General features: G+C 40.4%; 1 protein-coding gene across 1 annotated transcript in view; it reads right to left on the bottom strand.

The window, feature by feature from the left end:
* Positions 1 to 22,158, bottom strand: part of LOC122810865 (ras and Rab interactor 3-like) — a 1,223,645-nt gene that overhangs the window by 757,647 nt on the left and 443,840 nt on the right. The window contains exon 4 of the mRNA XM_044082437.1: positions 7,856 to 7,970. Coding sequence (XP_043938372.1) covers positions 7,856 to 7,970 — 115 coding nt within the window. The remainder of the gene's footprint in view (positions 1 to 7,855; positions 7,971 to 22,158) is intronic.

Raw genomic sequence — 22,158 nt, 5'->3', positions numbered from 1 at the left:
AAGGCAATGGTGATAGTATGCAACATGTGGTTAAAAGAAACAGGCCCAAACACATGGCAGCAATTGTAAACCCTGCAACAATCTCTGGGAAACCCCATAGCTTTCTAGCAAATTCCAGAGCATGCACAGTCTCAGTGAAGCACAAGAGTGAGTCAGCAAACTCAAAGAATGGGCCCCCACCCAGTTTCATTGCCAACTCGTAATTCTGGTAGAAGCCATGAGCCTAAGGGAAAATGTTATGTGAGGCTATTGGTCAGCAATGTCACAGATGCTATAAATGGAATCATTTCAAAAGGTTTTGTAAATCAAAAGGGACACATTCTTTTATTAAAAGGGAACATTCAAAGAAACAAGTTAATCAGTTAGAAAGCTGTGACCCTACTTTTTCTGTTGATGATGTTAGTGATGGACAAAGAATGAAGTGTTTTGTACTGTTCGGATAAATGGAAGACCCATAAAGCTCAAAGTTGATACAGGTTCAAGGTGCAATGTTATATCTGCAGAAACATTTGCTAGAGTATGTGTTGATGAAAAGCTTGATTTAGCAAAGTGTGCGAAGCTTGTTGCTTATGGTAGTGAAGAGACTCAAACTGAAGGCTCTGTAATACTTTCATGTTGCTTTGCTGGGATAAGCTACAACTTATTTTATGTAGTCAAAAGGCACATACAGCGGTTATTAGGGCTCAGAGATGGTTTGAAAATGGGACTGCTTTCATTTAATAAGGAAGTCCTTTGTGTTTTCTTAAAAGATCACTGTTCTAATTTCGTCCAATCTATTTTCTCTACCTATGTTGATTTTTTCAAAGACAAACTAGGTAAGCTTCCAGTTTTGTGTACTCCTTGAAGTTAGACCCTGAAGTAAGTCCAGTTCTCAGGCCAGCCTGGAAAGTTCCAGTAGCTATGCAGAACAGAGTCAAAGCCGAGCTAGACAAAATGGTGCAAGAAGGTGTAATCTGTCCAGATGCAGAACCAACTGAATGGGTATCCTCCATGATCGTTGCTCAAAAGAAAAGCTCAGATGATATTAGAATATGTATTGATCCATGAGATTTGAACAAAGCATTGAAAAAACCTTATCGTCCAATGCCATACAATCGAAGAAGATGCTGCTCTCAAGTCAAATGCCACGGTCTTTTCTGTCTTAGATCCAGAGTTCATTTTGGCAAATACTGCTTGACAAGAAATATTCATTGCTAACCACTTTCAGTACTCCTTTTGGCAGGTACAGACTTTTTGAGAATGCCATTTGGGATAAATTCTGCCAGTGAAGTCTTCAACGTGCAACGGAGAAAATTTTTTCTGGGTACACCTGTGCTATTATAGTAGATGATCTTCTAGTAGGAGGTAATGGTGAAGCTGAGCATGGCAGAAACCTCAAGAAAGTTCTGGAAATAGCATGTCAAGTGAATCTTAAGCTGAATCCTCAGAAGTGGAAGTTTAGGTTATGAGAATTTACTTATGTTTGTCATTTGTTTACCAATTCAGGCTTATGACCACACCCTTCTAAGCAAACCACTATTCTTGAGATGCCAGCTTCACACAGTGTTCAAGCCCTTTAATGTTTTCTTGGTATAGTTAACTATCTAGGCAATTTCATTCCAGACTTAAGCCAACTAGCAGCACCACTTAGAGAGCTGACATGTAAAGATGTATCCTGGTCGTGGTTGGAACACACCAGAAAGCATTTGATGTCCTAAAACAGAGAATTGCCAATCTACCAATTCTCAGATACTATGATGTTCACAAACCAGTTGCTCTTTCTTGTGATGCTTCAAAATTTGGTCTTGGTGCAGTCATTCTTCAAGAGGGTCAACCTGTTGCCTGTGCGTCCAGATCTCTAACCCAAACTAAAATACAGTATGCTCAGGTAGAGAAAGAACTCCTGGCAATTGTGTTTGCATGTTCGAAGTTCCATGATTATACTTATGGTAGACCTATCCAGATCAAAACTGATCACCAACTAGTCAGTATTTTGAGAAAGCTTATGCATACAACTCCAACCAGGTTGCAATGTATGATGATGAAATTGCAGAAGTACAGTTTCAATCTTGTCTACACAAAAGGCAAACTTCTTTGTCTTGCTGATACTTTACCCAGATCACCAAGAAGTACCACTGAACAGAATGAGAATGAGCAACTTGATTCTGAAGTCATGGAAGTGAGAATTTTTTTCTTCCACACATCTTGATGAGCTTAGAAATCATACAGCCTCAGATCTTGTTTTACAGAAGCTCAACCACTTTATCAGTCAAGGATAGCCATCAAAGCAATCTAGTTTACCTCAAGATGTGCAACCTTACTTTCCTTACAGAGATGAGATTTTGTCTGACAATGATGTTGTCATGAAAGGTCCAAAAGTGATTGTTCCAAAGTCCTTGCAACAAGAGTATATTACTATTTTGCATCGTGATCATCCAGGAACTGAGTCTACTAAAAGGAGGGCGAAAGGACTAGTATTTTGGCTTTCTATGTCACAAGACATTGAGAGAGTACTTTCATCTTGTTCTGTATGTAATAGTACAAAGCCACATCAACAGAAGGAACCACTTCAGCTGAACCAGATTCCTGAACTACCCTGGTCCACAGTAGCCACTGATATTTTCGAATGAAATGGTCAACATTACCTGGTATTAGTAGACTCTTATTCTAATTAGTTCAAGATTGTTCTGCTTCCTAATCTAGAATCCAGTACTGTCATTAGTAAGATGAAGCATCATTTTGCAATCCATGGTAGTCCACACAAAGTTATTTCTGACAATGGCATACAGTTTACTAGTTAGCAATTCAAAAGATTCACTGAAAAGTGGGACTTTATCCATGTTATGAGTAGTTCTAAGTACCCATAATCAAATGGTTTGATAGAACGTGCAGTTCAAAGTGTGAAACGGTTACTAGAGAAGTCAAAATGAGAAAATAGTGATGTTTTCGTGAATCTCTTGAATCTCAGAAATATGCCTCATGATAAACATCTTGGTTCACCTGCCCAGTGACTTCTGTCGAAACAAACCAGAACTATATTACTAGTCAGCAGTAGTTTGTTGGTTGCAAGTAATAAGAATAACAGATCTGTGAAAGCCCATCTGTTAAAGAAGCGCTTATCCCAGAAGTCTTATTACAAGTCCAGCAAACCGCTCAATCCATTACATGAAGGAGAGACAATGAAAATGCAACTATGCAAAGGTTATAATCACACTGGAGTCATCAAAAGTGTATGTCCAGAGTCAAGATCGTACATTGTGGAATCACAAGGAGTAGAATTCAGGCGGAATTGGAAACATTTCATACCGATGTCTGAGCCTGTACCACAGCACCTAGCCTGTGAGAGACTCTCTATCTCAGAGTGAGTTGTCCAGCGTTCCAGTTCCAGAGGACATTCCAGTAACTATCCCTGTTCCTCAGATGAATCTCAAAATTCCTGCTATGAGTTGTTCACCGAAGACTCTCCCTGTTGCTAAACCCAGTTCTGATTACTATATTACTAGATCAGAAGGCATTTCCAGATTATGTTACAGATACACAGCAACTTGGACAATGAACATTGTGTTTGTTTCTAATGTCTATCTTACTGTATGTGTTATTCCAATGTCATTTCATTGAGGACAGTCTATTTAAGAGAGAGAATGTAGATCAATATGTATGTATGCCTTTAAGAAGCTTTTAGGGGCTTGCACAAGTGTGTAAATACCGAGCACGTGTCAGCCTGACTGCCATGTTGTAGTAAGCTGTTGAGATATAAGCATGTATATCTGTGTAGTCTGTCAGTTAATCAGTTTGTTTATATTTTGTAATACTGCTATCCATCCTGATGTATCTCTATGTAATAAAGCATATAAACGAACTACCCCACCTGTTCATCTATACTAGGGAGGGACAAGTGACAATACCCTTGATTCTTTTAAGGCTAATTTTGAGAATTAGATGGGTTCTCATAAACTTATCTCAGCCCAGAATTGTTTTGCCCTTCTGGAAACAGGAGACCCTTTGAGAGTAGGGTTTAGAAATGTGAATATGATTCTTGGACTGACTGTGTCTTGTAAATTCTCTGAACCTGCATGACTAGGAAAATGGATGGGTACAGTACCATCATATGAGGACAAGTTAGACAAAGCCCATCCACCTGCATCGTACAGACTGCCTGTATTTAAAATTGTTACATCAGCAGCTCTGTCAGTGTCCCATAACACCCAACATGCAGGGAACTATGCCCCCTCTACCTTCATACAAGTAAAACTACCTCTTAAGTTAAAATGATTTTATAAAATGTCATTTAATCAGCTGAGTATAACTCTAGCACAATATGTGCTTAATGAGAACAGAGGCAGACATATTTACCATTCACCTTTTAGAACATGCCTTACTATAGCTAGTGTGAAAGTCATTGAAAAGAGATACTCATCATGTGACTAACTTATCAACCAAGCAAATCCAGAAATGGATCCTTAGACCACCATGCTTCAGATTATCTCCTGTTTAGTACTACATCTGGCTATGAGAACCATTAGAATACCAATGTAAATATCTTTAAACATCAATGAAGAGAGACAGTTAGACAGACTTACTCTACCCCCATTTATCCCCACACAAACATGTAACAAGCCTTAAGAGAGCACCGAACATCTATGGATACTCACATTATTTACCCATTTGTTCAGACTTGGTCTGGCAGGGATTAAATCAGTATGCAATGCACAAGCCTGCTGTACAGGCATGACAATCCCTACAAAGAGCTCTGACAGGACTAACCATTCCCAGCAATTATGGAATGTATTACATTTTACCCTTGCCCAGTTCAGTAAATGAGCAATCTGTTCATTTTTAAATATGATTCCAAAGCTGTTTAGATTTATCCATCCACAACCCATTTTTCCCATTTTGCAAATGGGTCAGGGTGTTACTTCAACAGTGACAATCCTGTTTATGTTTCTGTGTAACTCACTTCTCTATACAAATAATCAGTTGCTACTAAAAGAAGAATGAATGCAGACCCTTAAGTCAGATGAGCTTGCTATTCAATGGCTTTCATATTAGCTCTAGTAAGGCATGCTCTTAAAGGAGAATTGTAAGTATGTCTACCTCTGTTTCTCCATTAAAGGAAAACTCCACCCTCTCATACAGTTTAACTCAATCGTTAGGTTTCTTTTCTCCCTACAATATGGTTCCAGCTTTGTGTATGTAGCAGAAACCTGGTTGTAGTTTTTAAAACTTGTATTTCCTTGCATTGGAGTCAAAGGAAGGGAAATTCCACCTACTTTTTTTTTAAACTCAACTTCTCCCATACTTTGCAGAGAAATTTGTCTCCACCTGCATGACATATCACAGACACAGTTAAATCTGTAGTTTACCCTGTCCAGGTACTGCTGTTAATCTTAGATGGGCAATTAATCCTGTTAATGTCAGAAACACAGCAGCTGATATAAAAAAGACAGAAAGCTGTGGAATTGTTTCCACTGTTTTTATTGCAGAAGGGAGGAGAACTTAACACTCATCTTTCATAGCAAAACAAAGCAAATAGATCAGTCAAGAGTTTAAAGGCAACTGTCAACTCTTCTGACAAATTTACATAAGCAGCAACACAGTATTGAAATTCTAAGTTTTAAATGTTATTTATAATAGTTTGTTAAGATAACTTGAATAGTAGCAACGATTTCTGTGAAATTTAGAGAAAAGTCAGTAAATATTTTTTCTTGTAAAGTATAAATGCATTTACCATTTTCAAGCTCCCCCCCCCCCCACACACACACACACACACACACACACACAGGCCAGAACTGCAGAGAGTCAGATGGTGACACTATCAACTAAGCGCACTGATACTTTTCATAAAAAAGGTATTTTATGCTTTGTGTGACATCCTTCCAAAGGGGGATGCATATCTGGTACATGCAGATGCATTGTAAGAGATTCCCACTGACATTGAGTCAGTCCTTGCATTGTCAGAGACCAACCATAATATACAGCTGAATTTGCTTTAACGTACATTTACTATGTGCCCTTGCATTAAGAACACTAAGAAAAATAAATCGGAAGTATTTAACTGTGTTGAAATGCGCACACACACACACACACACACGCTGTTGTACACATGTACTTTATATACGTACATATGCACAATAACACACACACACTATATATGTGTGTGCAATGTGTGGGCATACAATTAATTATTTATAATAAACAACATAGTACAGTTAAGCATTATTAATGTATGCATTCTAGTAAATGTTGCCCAATGATTTACTTGGTCACTGTCACACACCGGGTATGTGTTCCACATGCAATCTTGATCAATGTCTTTCTGTCAGTATTTTTTCTTTGTATTAATAAGTGCATTTAATAATTGTCATTATCTTTGCCAGTGTAGCTTATGTTGTAGCTGAAAAGGGTCATGGGACCAGTTCACTTTCCTGGTTACAAAAGTATAAATAAATATGAAATAGAAAAAAGGAGGTGGAATATGACAGAAATAATTGAGGAACTTGTAAAGCACATTTTAAGTCTACATCATTCACGAGAGAGAAAAATCCTCCCACTGAAGGCATTGGGAAGTAGCACAGAGACTAAGTTTAGAGTCCTACTACTTGTCACTTGTAAATGTACAGCAAGGATTATTTACTGCGTGAGAGTTTTCACACCTCAGCATAAGAGTATGGGGGTGGGTTTATCAAGTTTGTTAGGATTACAAAAGACTCCTCTTACAAAAGATGTTATCTGCTTTCTTTTGCTGCAAGTAGCTAACAGCTATTTATAGCATAAAACAAGCTCTGGAAGATAGATAAATGAGGCTCAGTCAGGTAAACAGAGAAGCAGTTCTTTTACAGAAGGTGTGTTTAGAAGATGGTGCTTCACAGTCCTGCCATTATATTTTAATGGCATGAGAAAACAGCACCGCTTCCTTATGTCTGCCATGAGTCATATAAAGAGGACTTGAAATGTATTCTGGGAAGAAGGAAGGAAAGCAAGAAAATAAGATCACGTTGCCAAGGCAAGCCCCATCATCCGCCATTTTGAGTGAAACACATTAAACTTGTAAAAGAAGCACTTGGAGTGATTTTGAGGCATTAAAATAGCTGAAAAACAAAGATACAATGAAAAAATGTTTTTTGAGTTCTAAGGTGGAGTTTTCCTTTAAGCACACATTGTGCAAAACAACTTGCCAAAACTAATACAAATGGAAAAAACAAAAGTAAAATAGGATATATATATATATATATATATATATATATATATATATGGGTCTATTACCGGAGATTGAAATTACACTATTTAGAAATCCGGTAATAGATGGCCACTAATCTTAGTGCACTTCACGAAGTGCACTCGTGAACACCACTAGAACGAACGAGCAATGTCCTCCACTGTGGTGCTGTAGTCACAGACACTAGGGTTAGGGCTTGGGTTAAGGATAGTGGATAGCCGCTATCAACTATCCTTAACTCAAGCCCTAACCCTAAGGTCTGTGACTACTGCACCACAGTGGAGGACATAGGTCCTTGACTACTGCACCACAGTGGAGGACATACAATTTCCTCCTCTGTGGTGCGGTAAACATGGACCTTAGGGTTAGGGCTCGGGTTAAGGATAGTGGATAGCCCTACTAGCTATTCACTGTCCTTAACCCAAGCCCTAACCCTAAGGTCCGTAACCATTCGCTCAAGTGGTGTTCACGAAAGTGCACTTTCGGTGAAGTGCACTTTCGCGTTAGTGGGCATCTACTACTGGATTTCGAAATAGTGTAATTTCGATCTCCGGTAGTAGACCCATATATATATATATATATATATATATATATATATATATATATATATATATATATATTTATATTTATATTTTTGAAGAATTTTGTTTTATTCCTTACCTGTTTTCTCCTCAAGGATAATAAAATCCTGAATTTTGGAAGTCTGGTCTACGTTAGGCACACGAATCGTGATCATTTTTGGTTTTCCATTCTTCCCTCCTGTTATTAGGAAAGACTGGAACAAAGAAAATCAAATAAAAGAACATTTGTATGTTATACTAACAATCACTTAAGAAGCTGTTCATAATTATGAAACCAGAGCAGCCAAGAAATTTCACCATGTACACTTAGGTCTTTTCCAAATCCCCCACCTCAAAACAACTAAACTTGCTAAGAAATAGAGTTGACATTTACTATGAACTGAAAATAACATATTGGTGGGGTATTGAATTTTCACATAGTATGATGTGACAAAATTCGTAATAAGATAACGAACAACACGACAGTTGTAGCTCTTTGCTGACCACTTGAACCACTTCAGGTCACTTCTTTGTGTAAATATACAAATTACCCTTCTTGGTGGATAAATCAGACAGACAGTAATGCAACAAAGTCTTTGTTCTCACTTAAGTGATAAAAGAAGTTGCTACTTGCAGTCATATAGTCTATGCATGTGTGATGTGCACTGGCTTTCTATTGTGAGGAAATGATGGCATCATCATCCTGAGACTGCCAAAAGAATGGATTATATTCCATCAGTTTGATGGTAGAAGGTGACAGTGGATGGGATTCACAGACAACAGTGCAGCAGCACAACACATTCTGCTTGCAACATTCCCATAAATGCAACATCTCATTAACTAGTGATTTGTATCTTTAAGAATTGCTCACCTGAGCATTAACTGGCAATTTGTATCTTTAAGAATTGCTCACCTGAGCAGTTTTGCACTACTTAGTGAGTACTCTACCAACTGGCATCCTAGCAGACCACATTCAGATAGACACACACACCGCCATGCATGCAGACAGGCAGACAGATAGATATGGGCACAGATACCCCCCATATACACTCTTTCCTTTCTCCTGGTACAGGCCCTCTCACCATGGCCCACTGTGTCGTATTCTTCAGCTGTGTAGCAGTTTGTCTTCAGCCTTAATCCTACTCTAATTCTTCCAGCTTGTTTAGCAGTCTTCTGTGTTAAACTGCATCAAAGGCTTTGTTAAGGTCCAGGAGGGCCATGTCTAACAGATCTCTTCTGTCAAGTTTTCTTGTTACATAGTCATTAACCTTGATCGGGATTGAATGGCAATCCTTCTGGTCACAACCCAATAATAATCATCATCCTGGAGATCAGTGCCCTCTTGGAAAACTCAGACTTTCCCTCAGAACTCTCTCTTCATGACACGTCACCCATCAGTTCTGTCAAGCCTGGATGTTTTACTGCTCCCCCCATTTGTATAAAGGTACCAGACTTAATGTCTTCCAGTCCTCAAGGACTTCTGTATCAGCTAGTGATATGAGGATCCCCAACAAAGAATCTGCCAGCACATTAGCTGTATTTCTAAGGATGCTCAAAGACAGCCCATCCAATCCTTGGTCATTACCCCCCCCCCCCCATACAGTAGCCATTTCCCTCTCCAGCTATTTCTTACTGACCTGATGGCTGTTCAATGTTCCCCTCATTCTCCTCTCCCTAATTCCCAGTCTGGCTTTCACCCAGTACTTTTCTTTGTGAACATCAAAGTGAATGAATCTTTCAGTAGCTATACTTTTTATTTAATCTTCAATGTCAAAAATGTCCCATGTGTCTCTTACTCCTTGCCCACAAGTCAGCTTTGCTGTATCTCACCAGGTTGGTCCCTCCTTTCTTCTTTCTGTTATATATTAAAGAAAATATTGGTATCTGTCTTGTCCACTTCTGCCAACTCGCTTTCATCTGCTGTCTTTGCAGACCTCACCTACTGTGCTTCCCTTCTTCTTTCCTGCTTGCACTGTGCCACTTGCACACTCCAGCTCTTTTTTCCATTACTTGCATGCCCTGTTTTTTTTAATGTAATTATTTGCCATAACTGCTGGTCTCAGGTTCCTACTCAACAATATTGCCTTCCTCTGCCCACCTTTTCTGCCTCTTCCTCAATTTCCTGTCCATAACTGTGTACTGTATCCTTGACCTCTCCTCATATATTGTTTATTCTCTTTGTCCACACTCCTACAAATCATTTTACCTTGTTCCCACCCCAACACTCATAACAATCCTCTCCCTTAAAATTCTAGACTATCACTTCTGTCTTTGTAATCTTACTCCTGAATCAGTCACCGTGCCTCGTTATTAGGGCCACATTCCGAGTTCTACACTTTCTGCTACAGTCCTGCACCAGCTGACTGAACCAGTCCTGGCTCACAACCCAAAATAACTCTCTCTCTTCCCTAATCCCAGCATCTTTAGGTGTTCTCTAGGAAGACTCAGATCACCCGCGCCTAGAACCTCCTACTCCAATTCCACCCCTTTATTCTTTGTCTCTCATCCAGTCTCTCATCCTCCTCTATTAATATATCTCAATCTCAACTGCTCAGATGCTTACCCTAAATTCTGACCCTGCCTACTGCCCATCCCACCATCTGACCTCACATGTGATGCCCTCCATTATATTCATCACTATTCCGTCTCTGTCCTTAAGTTATCTATCATTTCTGGACAGTTTGTAACCATCTCCTCAAAGTCCAAGGAACCTGACAGTTGAACAACTGCCAGTTCTGCAAATGCAAATCATAATTGCCAAAATCTACTTTCAGCAATCATTGAATTGCACTTTTCCCAACAATAATGTGACTGTGGAGTTGGTATACATAAGCTGGGGGGTTTGGGGTTCCTGCAGTACATGGGGGAGTATAGGGGGACTTGCCTCCACAAAAAACTTTTATGTGTGTCTGTTAAAATGTTTTTCAGCAATTATGTTTCCTATTATTGGCATTTCTAAACAGTTTTGTTGATTACACTTCAAGAAACCACTGTCCAAACCCTCTTGTCTGTGGCCCATATTTCTATGAAATAGCAATGACCAGCCTAATCTCATGCATAAATGTTAGACCTCTCATCTTTCACCCCAGATGACTTGTACAGCAAAATAAAACTAACCAGCCATGGTCCAAGTCATCCTTATTTGTTCCACAGCTTTTTTATGCCTGTCTACTACCCGCGGTAGTGGTGCTGCGGTAGCGTTGTCGCCTCACAGCAAGACGTTGTCCCGTTCGATTCTCAGCTAGAGCGTCTTCTGTGTGGAGGCATGCGTGAATGGGCGTACCTTCGTTGAAGGTTGTGCATCAGGGCTGGTAACTCGGCACGCAAAAATCCACTACCAAACATTAGCGGACCGGAGTTCCGCTGTGGCAACCCCTAACCAGGATAAGCCGAAAGACACCAACAACAACAACTACTTCATTTCTATTTCTGTGGCACACCTCAATCGTCTCATCTTAGTTAAAGATACAGTCATTGAGATGTACTTTTCTAACCCATCTCTTTGCACAATAAATGCAACCTGTCCCTGGCATAGAGAGGTTCTCTCTGCAAGGTCACTCACCCTTCACCTAACAGTCTCAAACCTTTCTTTTGCAGTGCTGCACCCAGACATTTTTAAACTCCATAAACCTCTCCATCAGTGAGCTTGTTGGCTGGTGGATCTATGTCTTGAATATCTTCTCAGGAAGTAGCATTTCAATGTTAGGGACCGTAAACGTGGGAGTATAACATTGGCCTATACTAGGCTTAACACTGTTCTCTCCCTGCCTCTGCCGTCCCATACTCGTGGTTAATAATACATCCAAACAGTTTACTCCCAATTTAATCAGGGAATTCAGGTTCTATAGTGTAAAAAAGTCTACAGGCTTACTTTGTCAGTGGAAATAAGCACGCTTTATTAAATTAATTAATACAACCAAATCCTTTTGTATGATTTGAGTCCTACATAAATATTAAAGTTGAACAAGAATATTCAGCTGCATACTCCCCCAGGCAAAATCCTGTAAATACCTTGGTATTTGGCTAGACCCCTACTTTATCATTCAAACAACATACTGAAGCCAATAATAGCAAATTGTCAAAGCTGCTAAAGTATCACTACAGAATGCCTGTCCTGCTTACCTCCGGTCCTTTTTAGGGAATTAATGTATTCATCCTTAAACCTGAATATGTCCTTCAGATAGCATCATAACTCTTAACCTCTTAGCATAACAAATCTAGACAAAGCATAAAATAATGGGCGGGATAAAGGCCACAGAATAGTGACAAATTTTAAATATTGCCTTTATAAACTTAAAAAGTTGATAGAATAATAGGTTTTGTGTTAGCACGCATTTCCTGAAGGGTATGAAGTTTGAAACTTAAATGTATGTTATTATTTAGTGACTTCAGTTCTCAATGATTTGCCAGAAAACCACAAATTTTATGTGGAAAAGCCCAAAAATATGAGGCAGAAATTTGGACATTCTGCAAAAATATGGACAGTTGAGATATATAGGTAGTATCTCTGAATTCTAGTCAGAATACAAACTTGTTGTGAATATTGTATAATAAACTCTGTAGTATATCACTGTCTCTTTTAAATGGAAACTTATTGGGATGCCATTTAGCGCATATGTTTCCTTTCTCTTTTCCCTGACACTTTTAAGCAGATACAGAACAACTATCCTTCCTCTGTCACACAAATTTGTAGTAACAGTGTGTAGATACGTCTTTTGCATACTCCATTAATCTGCTCTTCCCAGAGAAATGCCCAACTTAGGCTTATTCATTATGAGGAGGGATTCAACAAAAGTAATCTTCTGCCAATAGAGCTGAAATGAGAGGGGGCATTTCAGTGTGCTGTATGCAGTTATTCACAAAGTCCAACTTCTTCGAAATGTTAATTGAGTTTTGGGCAACACAGGTCCAGTTTATTCACATTGTGCAGTTATTTGGTATGTTTCGTACATTGATAAGAGGTGATTTATTGCATAACGATAAAGTTGTTTCAGATGTTTTTTAAAATGATGATGAGTGACTTTAGCAAAATGTTGATAAATAACTAGCATTTTTCAAGAGTGTTAAAGCGCCTGAAAAAGTTTATTTCACAAAGTTTATTCAAAGGTACTACGAGTTTGTTCATTAGCATTATTTTGAAAAGCCCAAAAGGTATAAATTCAGAAATACAAAGGCATTGGACAAAGTTACAAATACTGGCATAAGTTTCTGGCATATGTACATGAGTGTATGTTTGTGTTTATCTGCAAAACTCTTCACTGGTATGTGTTAATATGGCAAACGGATTTCGAAAGCCCCTACCGCATGTATTTGATCAGAATATTACAGAGAATTGGAGAATATTTGAGCAAGAGTACAATAGTTTTATGCAAGCAGCTTATGCAGATAGAGATGCACACACAATTACATTAATTTTGCTAAAGCTAGCTGTGTCAGAGGCTATAGAATAGAAAGAGAGCATTCATTTGTGAATGCACCTGCAGTATATGAAGGAGAAGATGAAAACTGCCATATTGTTGTGCAGGCTGAATCCAGCGAAGACCCAGAGTGTTTGAAGTGCATGTTCAGAGAAATGTGTAACCCCCCCAGACAAATATTACATTTGTTTTACATGAGAGATCAGAAGCCAGGGGAAACATTTTCAGTTTATATAACTGACCTGAGAAACAAAGCTAAAACGTGTCTGTTTGATGACTTAAAAGATGAGCTGATAAAGGACAGGCTTGTGTGTGCTATCAACAGTGCTGCTGTGAAAAAGATTTTACTTCGTGATAGTGATTTAACATTGAGCAAAGCCATACAGATTTGTTAAATCCATGAGGTGACAGAACAACACAGGAGTATGCTTGCAAGTGACAAGAGCATGGTTTCAGTTGGCTCCAGAGCAAATGTAGTATGCAACACGTGGCAAACAAAAGTAGGCCCAAGCACATGGCAGATACGAGGTTTCCGGGGAAGACACGTCGTTTTCCAGTAAGTTCTAAGAAGGGAGTGAACTCTACTCAGTGCAGTACAAGCATGAATCAACAAAACCCAAGTCCAGCTTTATTTTCACCTGTCGCAATTGTGGTGCAAATCATGAGTCTAAAAGAGAGAAGTGCTTATCATATGGTCAGCAATGCTTCAAATGTAAAAAATGGAACCACTTCCAAAAGTTTTGTAAATCAAGTAAGCCTCTCACAGTTGTAAAGAATGGTCACACAAAGAAGCAAGTTGATCAAGTAGAGCTGAAGCAGACAGTTTTCTATGTAGATGGTGCATTAGTGCTTGATGAAAGCGTTGTTGCAGTGAATTTATTAACAAGTAGCAAAGCGTTTTGTACTGTCCGGATTAATGGAAAATCCACAGAGCTTAAAATAGACACTGGTTCAAAGTGTAATGTTATAGCAGCAGACACATTTGCTAAAGTGAGAACTGACTAACAACTCATGTCGTCAGAAGTGAGAGACTTGTTGCTTATGGAGGTGAAAAAATTCAAACCAAGGTTCAGTGATCCTTTCATGTTATTTGGCTGAGAACTGTTACAACTTGTTCTATGTAGTTAGAAGACCAGTGCAATCTTTATTGGGTCTCAAGGATAGTTTAAGAATGAATCTGTTTTCTTCGTGTAAGTGCATTTCCAAGTTTTAATTTTTCTGAAGCCATTTTCTCAGAGTATGCTGATGTTTTTGATGACAAGTTGGGTAAACTTCCAGTTATGCATTCCTTGAAGTTAGACCCAGAGATCACTCGCATAGTCAGACCAGCAAGAAGAGTTCTCAGCTATGCAGGACAAAGGTAAAATACAGTTGGATAAAATGGTGCAGCAAGGTGTGATTTGTCCACTCACAGAACCAACTGAATGGGTGATGTCCATGGTAGCAGCTCACAAAAAAGGCTCAGATGAAATCAGAATATGTATTGACCCAAAAGATCTGAACAAAGCATCCAATGCACACAATCGAAGAAGTCGCAGTTTTAATACTGAATGCCAGTATTTTCTCTGTCTTGGATGCAGAGAGTACATTTTGGCAAGTGATGCTTGATCGCAAATCCTCATTTCTAACTACTTTTGGTACTCCATTTGGCAGTAGATTCTTAAGGATGAAATTTGGAATAAATTCTGCGATTGAAATCTTTCAGCGTGCAATGGAGCAAATTTTTTCGGGTTATCCTTGTAATATAATAGTAGATAATTTATTGGTTGGAAGCAATGGTGAAGCAGAGCATGACAGCAACCTCAAGAAAGTTCTAGTTAGAACACATGAAGTAAACTTGAAGCTCAATCCTCTGAAGTGCAAATTTAGACTTCCAGAAGTTCCATACGCAAGTCATTTGTTCACAAGTACAGGCTTGAGACCAGACCCGACCAAACAAGCAGCTATTCTTGAAATGTCAGCACCAGATAAAGTACAAGCTCTACAATGTTTTCTAGGCATGGTCAACTATTTAGGCAAGACTTCAGTGAGATGACAGCACCTTTAAGAGAGCTAGCATGCAAAAATGTTGCATGGTCATGGTTGGAACTGCACCAGAAGGCATTTGAAGACCTTAAGCAGAAAATTGCCACCCCACCTACCTTAAGATACTATGATGTGAACAAATCAGTTATTCTTTCCTGTGATGCTTCAAAATTTGGTTTTGGCACAGTAATACTTCAAGGGCAGACCAGTAGCCTATGCATCTAGAACACTAACCCAAACTGAGATGCAGTATGCTCAGGAACTTTTGGCAATAGTATTTGCATGTTCTAAGTTTCATAATTATGTTTATGGTCGAGCTATTCAAATTGAAACTGACCACCAACCTCTAGTTACTATTCCAAAGAAGTATGTGCATTCCGCTCCAGCAAGATTACAAAGAATGATGGTCAAATTGCAAAAGTACAATTTCAAAATGGTCTACACAAAAGGCAAATTGCTTTAGCTGGCTGATATCTTATCCAGATCACCCAGAAATATGACAAAACAACTTCGCTCAGAGAATTTTGACTTCGATGTAATGTCAGTGTGTAATTTTTCTACCACTAGACTTGATGAGTTGAGAGATCATACTCAGACTGATACGATTTTGCAGAAGCTCAGTCACTACATTAATGTTGGATGGCCGTCAAAGCAATCTAGTGTACCACCTGAAGTGCAAACTTATTTTTATTACAGAGATGAATTGTTGATGGAAGATGGTATTATTTTCAAAGGTCCTAAAATTGTTGTTTCTGCTTCCTTACAGCAAGAATATACCCAGATTTTGCATTGTGGTCACCCAGATTCCGCATCCACTAAGAAAAGAGTGAGAGAATTAGTATTTTGGCCTTCATTATGAAAAGGCATTGATAAAGTACTTTCTTCTTGTTCAGTATGCAATAGTACTAGACCACATTTTCAAAGAGAACAACTTCATCCAAGTCCAGTTCCTGAACTACCTTGGTCAGTAGTTGCAGCTGATATGTTTTAGTGGAACAATGAGCACTACTTGGTTTTGGTAGACTCTTATTCAAATTGGTTTGAGATTGATCTACTACCTAACCTAACATCCACTGCTGTTATTACTAAGATGAAACATCATTTTTCAGTTCATGGTAGTCCATACAAAGTTCTTTCTGACAATGGTACTCAATTTACTAGCCAGTTGTTTCAGAAATTTGCAAAAAACTAGGACTTTGTACATGTCATTAGTAGTCCTGAATATCCTCAGTCAAATGGTCTAGCTGAACGTGCAGTACTAAGTGCAAAGCAGTTGTCTGAAAGGTCAAAGTTTAACACACCAGTATGTTCTTGAATTTGCTTAATCTTAGAAACATACCCCATGATGATATTCTTGGCTCACCTGCTCAAAGATTATTTTCTAGGCAAACTAGAACTACTCTACCCACTACTTCCAGTTTATTGAAGCCTAAACCAAAGAACAATAAAACCATCAAGGCTCATTTGGTTAAGAAGTGTAATATCCAGAAATCTAGGTATGACAGATTGAGCAGATTACTTCGGCCGTTGAGGGAAAAGAGACGGTACAAATCCAGACAGCGAAAGGTTTTGATTGAGCTGGACAGATTACAAGCATCTGTGCTGAGCCACGATCCTACCAGGTAAACTCTGAGTGTGGAATATAGGAGGAGCAGTAAATATCTTGTACCAGAATCATCATCCCCATCACAACATTGTTTCTGTGATGCAGACTTCAAACCTAAGAGTGAATCAGACACTGTTTCCATACCAGAATGTGCTCAAAATTCTGATTCCATACATATATATATATATATATATATATATATATATATATATATATATATATATATACCATTACCAATGACCACTGGGTTCTCAACATAGTGTCCCAGGGATACAAATTTTCTTTACACACCCTTCCTACCCCAAAAGGGTTCCCAGATCTACCTCCAAACCAGTGGGCAGAGGAGCAAAAGCAAGTCCTTTCCCTGCTCTCTATGAGGGCAGTACAGCACGGTCCTGCAGACCAGAGAGGCCAAGGTTTCTACTCCAGACTTTTTCTGGTTCCCAGAAAAGAGGGCACCTGGTGTCCTATCCTATATCTATCCATTCTAAACACCTCCCTGGTGATCCCAAAATTCAAAATGCTCACCCTCCAGCAGCTGCTACCCATGCTCTCCAAGGATGCTTGGCTAGCCACCCTTGATCTAAAAGAGGCCTACCTCCATATTCCTATCAGGGAATCATGCAGAAAAATCACTGTTTCAGGGCAGGATCTCAGCACTTTCAGTTCTCTGTGCTTCCCTTTGGCTTATCTACTGCTCCCAGAGTTTTCACAAAATGTCTGGCTTCAGCCATTGCCTTTTGCAGACAAAAGAATATCCAGATTTACCCATACTTAGATGACTGCCTAATTCAGGCAGACAGCCAGGAAAAGCTGCTCAAGCACCTGGCCTCTCTAAAGTCCCTACTAACCTCCCTAGGGTACACAAACAACGAAAAGAAATCCAAACAGGTGTCCACCTAAAGGATTATATTCCTGGGAGCAAGCCTGGACACAGCATCCCAGATGGCATTCCTTACACCAGAAAACCTAAATTTCCTGACAGCCTACTTCTCTCAATTAGCTACCGGACCCCAGCTATCTGCAAGGAAGATCCTGTAAGCTCTGGGGTTCATGGCATCTTGCATACTACTCATTCCATTTGCCAGACTGCATATGAGGAAACTTCAATGGTACCTCAAGAGCCTTTGGTGTCAACACTTTCAAGACCTGGAAACTCTTTTACCTATAATTCCTTGCCTCAGAAAAGATTTTCTGTGGAGGGCTGTCCAGCATGCCTTGATAGCTTTCAAGCCCCTTCTCTCCTGATCAAAACAATCTACACCACTGTAATGTGGTACATCAACAAGCAGGGAGGGAGTCACTCCTACCCTCTATGCAGGCTGGCCATGACCCTTTGGCACACAGCCTCTGCCATGCAACTCCACCTGTTAGCACAATTCCTACCTGGTTCTCTCAACTCTCTAGCAGACCAATTAAGCAGAAATCTTCTGGACCCACATGAGTGGCAGCTCAACAGAAGAACCTTCACCCTAATAACTCAGAAATGGGGTACCCCAAAGGTCGACCTCTTTGCCTCCCACACCAATCATCAGCTCAGCAAATTATGCACCGGGGAGCTTCACTACATGGCTTGGAAAGTGGATGTTCTATCCTTCCCTTGGGTCAATCAGACTATGCCTTTCCTCCACTACCTCTCATCCCCAGGGTACTGCTCAAAATAAAGGAGGAAAAACCAAGGACAATTCTTATAGCTCCAGACTGGACTGGCCAGCACTGGTACCACTTACTGTGCAGCCTGTCCCCATTGCCACTATGGCATCTTCCTCAGATTCCAAACCTCCTGACCCAGAGGGAAGGGAAATTCATACATCCCCAATTGCAGGCAGCTTGGCTTATTCCCTAACCAACGATCAATCTGCCAGCCTCAGTAAACAGGTTTCAGATGTTATACGTGAGGCCAGATGCTCTAGGACTAGATTCAGACTAAGGAAGCCAATACGGCACAGCCCTTCCTCCCTCTCATCCTGGATTACTTAGCTGACCTACTACACAGTGGCCTCTCTTTTTCTTCTATTAAAATTCATGCCTCTGCTATCTCTGCTCATTTTCCCACTGAGCAGCCCATTTTCCACACCCCTTGATCACAGTTCCTAAGAGTGGCTAGCAACTTGAGGCCACCCAAAAGAGCACCAACCCCAGCTTGGGACTTTAACTTTGTGCTGGAAAAGCTCACCCTGCCCCTCTTCAAACCAGCTTCTTCTGCAGAGCTAAAATTTCTCTCCTGGAAGACAGCTTTCATTCACTTCAGCCAGAAGAGTCTCTGAGCTGCAAGCACTCATGGGTGTGGAACCCTTCATCTTCCATGCTGACAGGGTATCCCTCAGGACTAACCCATCCTTCATGCCCAAGGTGGTATCCAGTGTGGCTTTCAACCAATCCATTAATTTGTCCACCTTTTTTTCCTAATCCCCAGAACAAGGGGGAAAGGATCCTGCACTGTCTAGATATGCACAGACAGCTCAGATTCTATCTAAACAGGACTAAATCCTTCAAAAAGTCTGATCAATTGCTGGTTAACTTTGCTAAAGAGGCAGAAGGAAAAGCCATTTCCAAACAAACCACTTCCAAATGGATAGCACACTGCATCTATTTCTGCTACAAACAACATGGAAAGCCTCCACCCAAGGGGGTCAGGACTCTGCTCCATCAGAGCAGCCTCCACCTCTGCAGCTTTCCTCAGAGGAGTCCACACCAGGGACATCCTGGAGGCTGCCACCTGGACATCTGTTCACACTTTTACCAGACATTGCCACCTGACTCTCTTCTCCAAATCCAGGGCAGGATTTGCCTCTGCAGTCTTGCAGGCCATGCTAGCCAGCCCCTAGCTTCCTTGACTGCCTCCACCCATTTCCTCAGCTTTGGGAATCAACCCAAATGTGATGATTGCAACAGTGAAACATGAAGAACATAGTACAGTTGTGTACACTTACCATAAATGTAGATGTTTGAGTGTATTCACTGTTGCAGTCCTGGTTTCCCTCCCTTCACCCCCCTTTTTTCTTCTCTTTCCTTACGTATTGATATTTACTTTCTACTGGTGGAGTTCTTCCACCTGAACCTGGCTCCTACTTGGGGGCTCCTGATAGGCTAGGGCAAGAAAAACTGATGTAATGGCGCCGGCTGCCTTGCTTTATACTACTGACCTGACGTCAGTCCTGAAGTGAGAGCAACCAACTCAGAAATACTAAACCTCTGGTATTCGGGCCAGCCGAGGGCTACCCTGACAGGGATAACCCAAATGTGATTACTGCAATAGTGAATACACTCGAACATCTAGATTTATGGCAAGTGTACACAACTGTACTTTCTGTTTCTCTCCATTTACATTCATACATGGCTGCTAAAACACTGTGTACCTGTGTTGGCAGTAACTGCTGGATCTCCAGGCCATTCTGTCTGAGTAGGCCTGGATGGCTTCATGGTGTGCCCTCTGGTGTTGTTTCTCAAATTTTGCAGGTGAAGGTTCCATATTAATGGGCTTCACTGATAAGTTCATCTGAATCACCAAGAAGTGAGTGGAAGGCCTGCTGACAGATATGGTGGACAGGCAAACTCTGTCTGGATTACGTCCTCTTCCAATTTCTAGGATCACATAGCTGACTGGCCTTGACAATCTAGTAAACAGTTGCTGGGCCCAGCCATGAGTGTGGTCATGGCAGTGAATGACTTCTGGCTGGATGTGACACTGTGCAGTCAGCTGTCACCTGCACCCTATGTCCCATCATGGTTTTTCTTGAGTTTCACTTCCTACACTCTGCTTATAGTCCAGTTCTCCCCATCATCCATTCTCCTCCTTCTAGGGCAGTTTATGGCTATGTAGAATGTAATCAGTGTGCATTCCACATCAGTACATTTGTAAGCCCAACATATATAGTCTATGTAGCTGCATAACGCAATCTGCAGCAGAACTTTGACTTTTCCTCTTACTTAAAAAGGTAACTAGTTTGCTGCTGACAACTTTTTGGTCTCAGCAGAGTCCTGTTAGAATGTGATTGTGCTGTACCTGTTTGTAGGTATGCTTAGAATATCTGTACCCAAATACACTTGTACTCTATCAAAGTCATGGCCAAAGAAGGGCAGTCAATGGCAGCCTTACCATTCATGATAATAAACAGTAGATTATTAAAGGAGACCAATACCTGTGTATTACAAGTGCAGGCTTCAGATCACATCTGCAAACTGTCCACTTTTTTGTTCGGGGGGCTGGTTTTGTGTTAGCATGCATTTTCTGAAGGATGTAAAGTCTAAAACACAAATGCCTGCCAATATTTAGTGACTTCAATCCTCAGTGATTTGCCAGAAAAAAAAAATAAATTTTATGAGGAATATAAGGAATAGACCAAAGGTATGAGTCACAAATATGGACAATCTCCAAAAATGTGGACAGTTGAGAGATATGACTGGGATTCTGATACTGATGATGGGTCTCATTTACTGTTGGTACTTTCATTTTGTGTCTTCACTGCTGATGTTTTATCAGGGTCCTCCAATGTGAATATACCACTGCCTGATGTTGGAGATGAATCAGGCCCTGATAATGATAACAGCCAAAGTCTGTCATGGCTAGGGGACACAGTGTCAGTACTGGAGAGAGGCAATTGGGCATCTGTATCCTCACCCCAATTACTGACATGGTTCTGTGCCTATCAACCCACCCCAGACACATAGAGGAACACAGAAGGACAGACTGATCTACCTGGGAAGAATCTCTCTCAACTGCATTGCAGTACACACTGGTTGCCACAAACTCCATTGACCATGTGGAAAACAGGGGTGGATGTTGTCCTAATGTGCTAATGGTCATGCATGCCATTGGTACCATCCCCAACCTGAGCCAGCTGTGTGAGTGTCCAGAACCCAGTGAGTGTGCAGAGCCATCATACAGGGACAGGCTAACACCACCACATTCTGAGCTGAGATGGTAGGGTGTTTTACAAGGTATGCATGATGACTGCCAGGCAAACATGTTCTGCATGAGTGACATCATGGACTTGTTGCTTGGAAGACTGCCTAAGGCAGGTGTCCATGTGCATATGGGTATTTTGATACTGGTTTGTCTATTAAGATACCTGTTCACACAGGTATCATAGTGCATAGGTTCATAGTTATATATTAGACTAACAAGCACAAGGGCCTTTATAAGCCTAGCCATGTAATCCATCCCAGTTGTGTCAGTATGTATCATGGGCATTTATTAGGAGGGAGTATGTTAGGAAGTTTCTAGAGATTATGTGGGGGGAGATGTGTTAGACAGAGGCAGACAGTCCAAACTATCAGAGACATGGGTGTGACACCTGGGTGAATTCGCAATTTCCTGTTCATTGGTCAAGGTTATGCTTAAGTAGGGCTACG

This window comes from Protopterus annectens, chromosome 1.part0, assembly GCF_019279795.1.
Source record: "Protopterus annectens isolate FY-2018-M chromosome 1.part0, PAN1.0, whole genome shotgun sequence".
Classification (NCBI taxonomy): Eukaryota; Metazoa; Chordata; order Ceratodontiformes; family Protopteridae; genus Protopterus; species Protopterus annectens.
The sequence above is the reverse complement of the archived record's forward strand: the minus strand, read 5'-3'. Positions and strand labels throughout refer to the sequence as shown.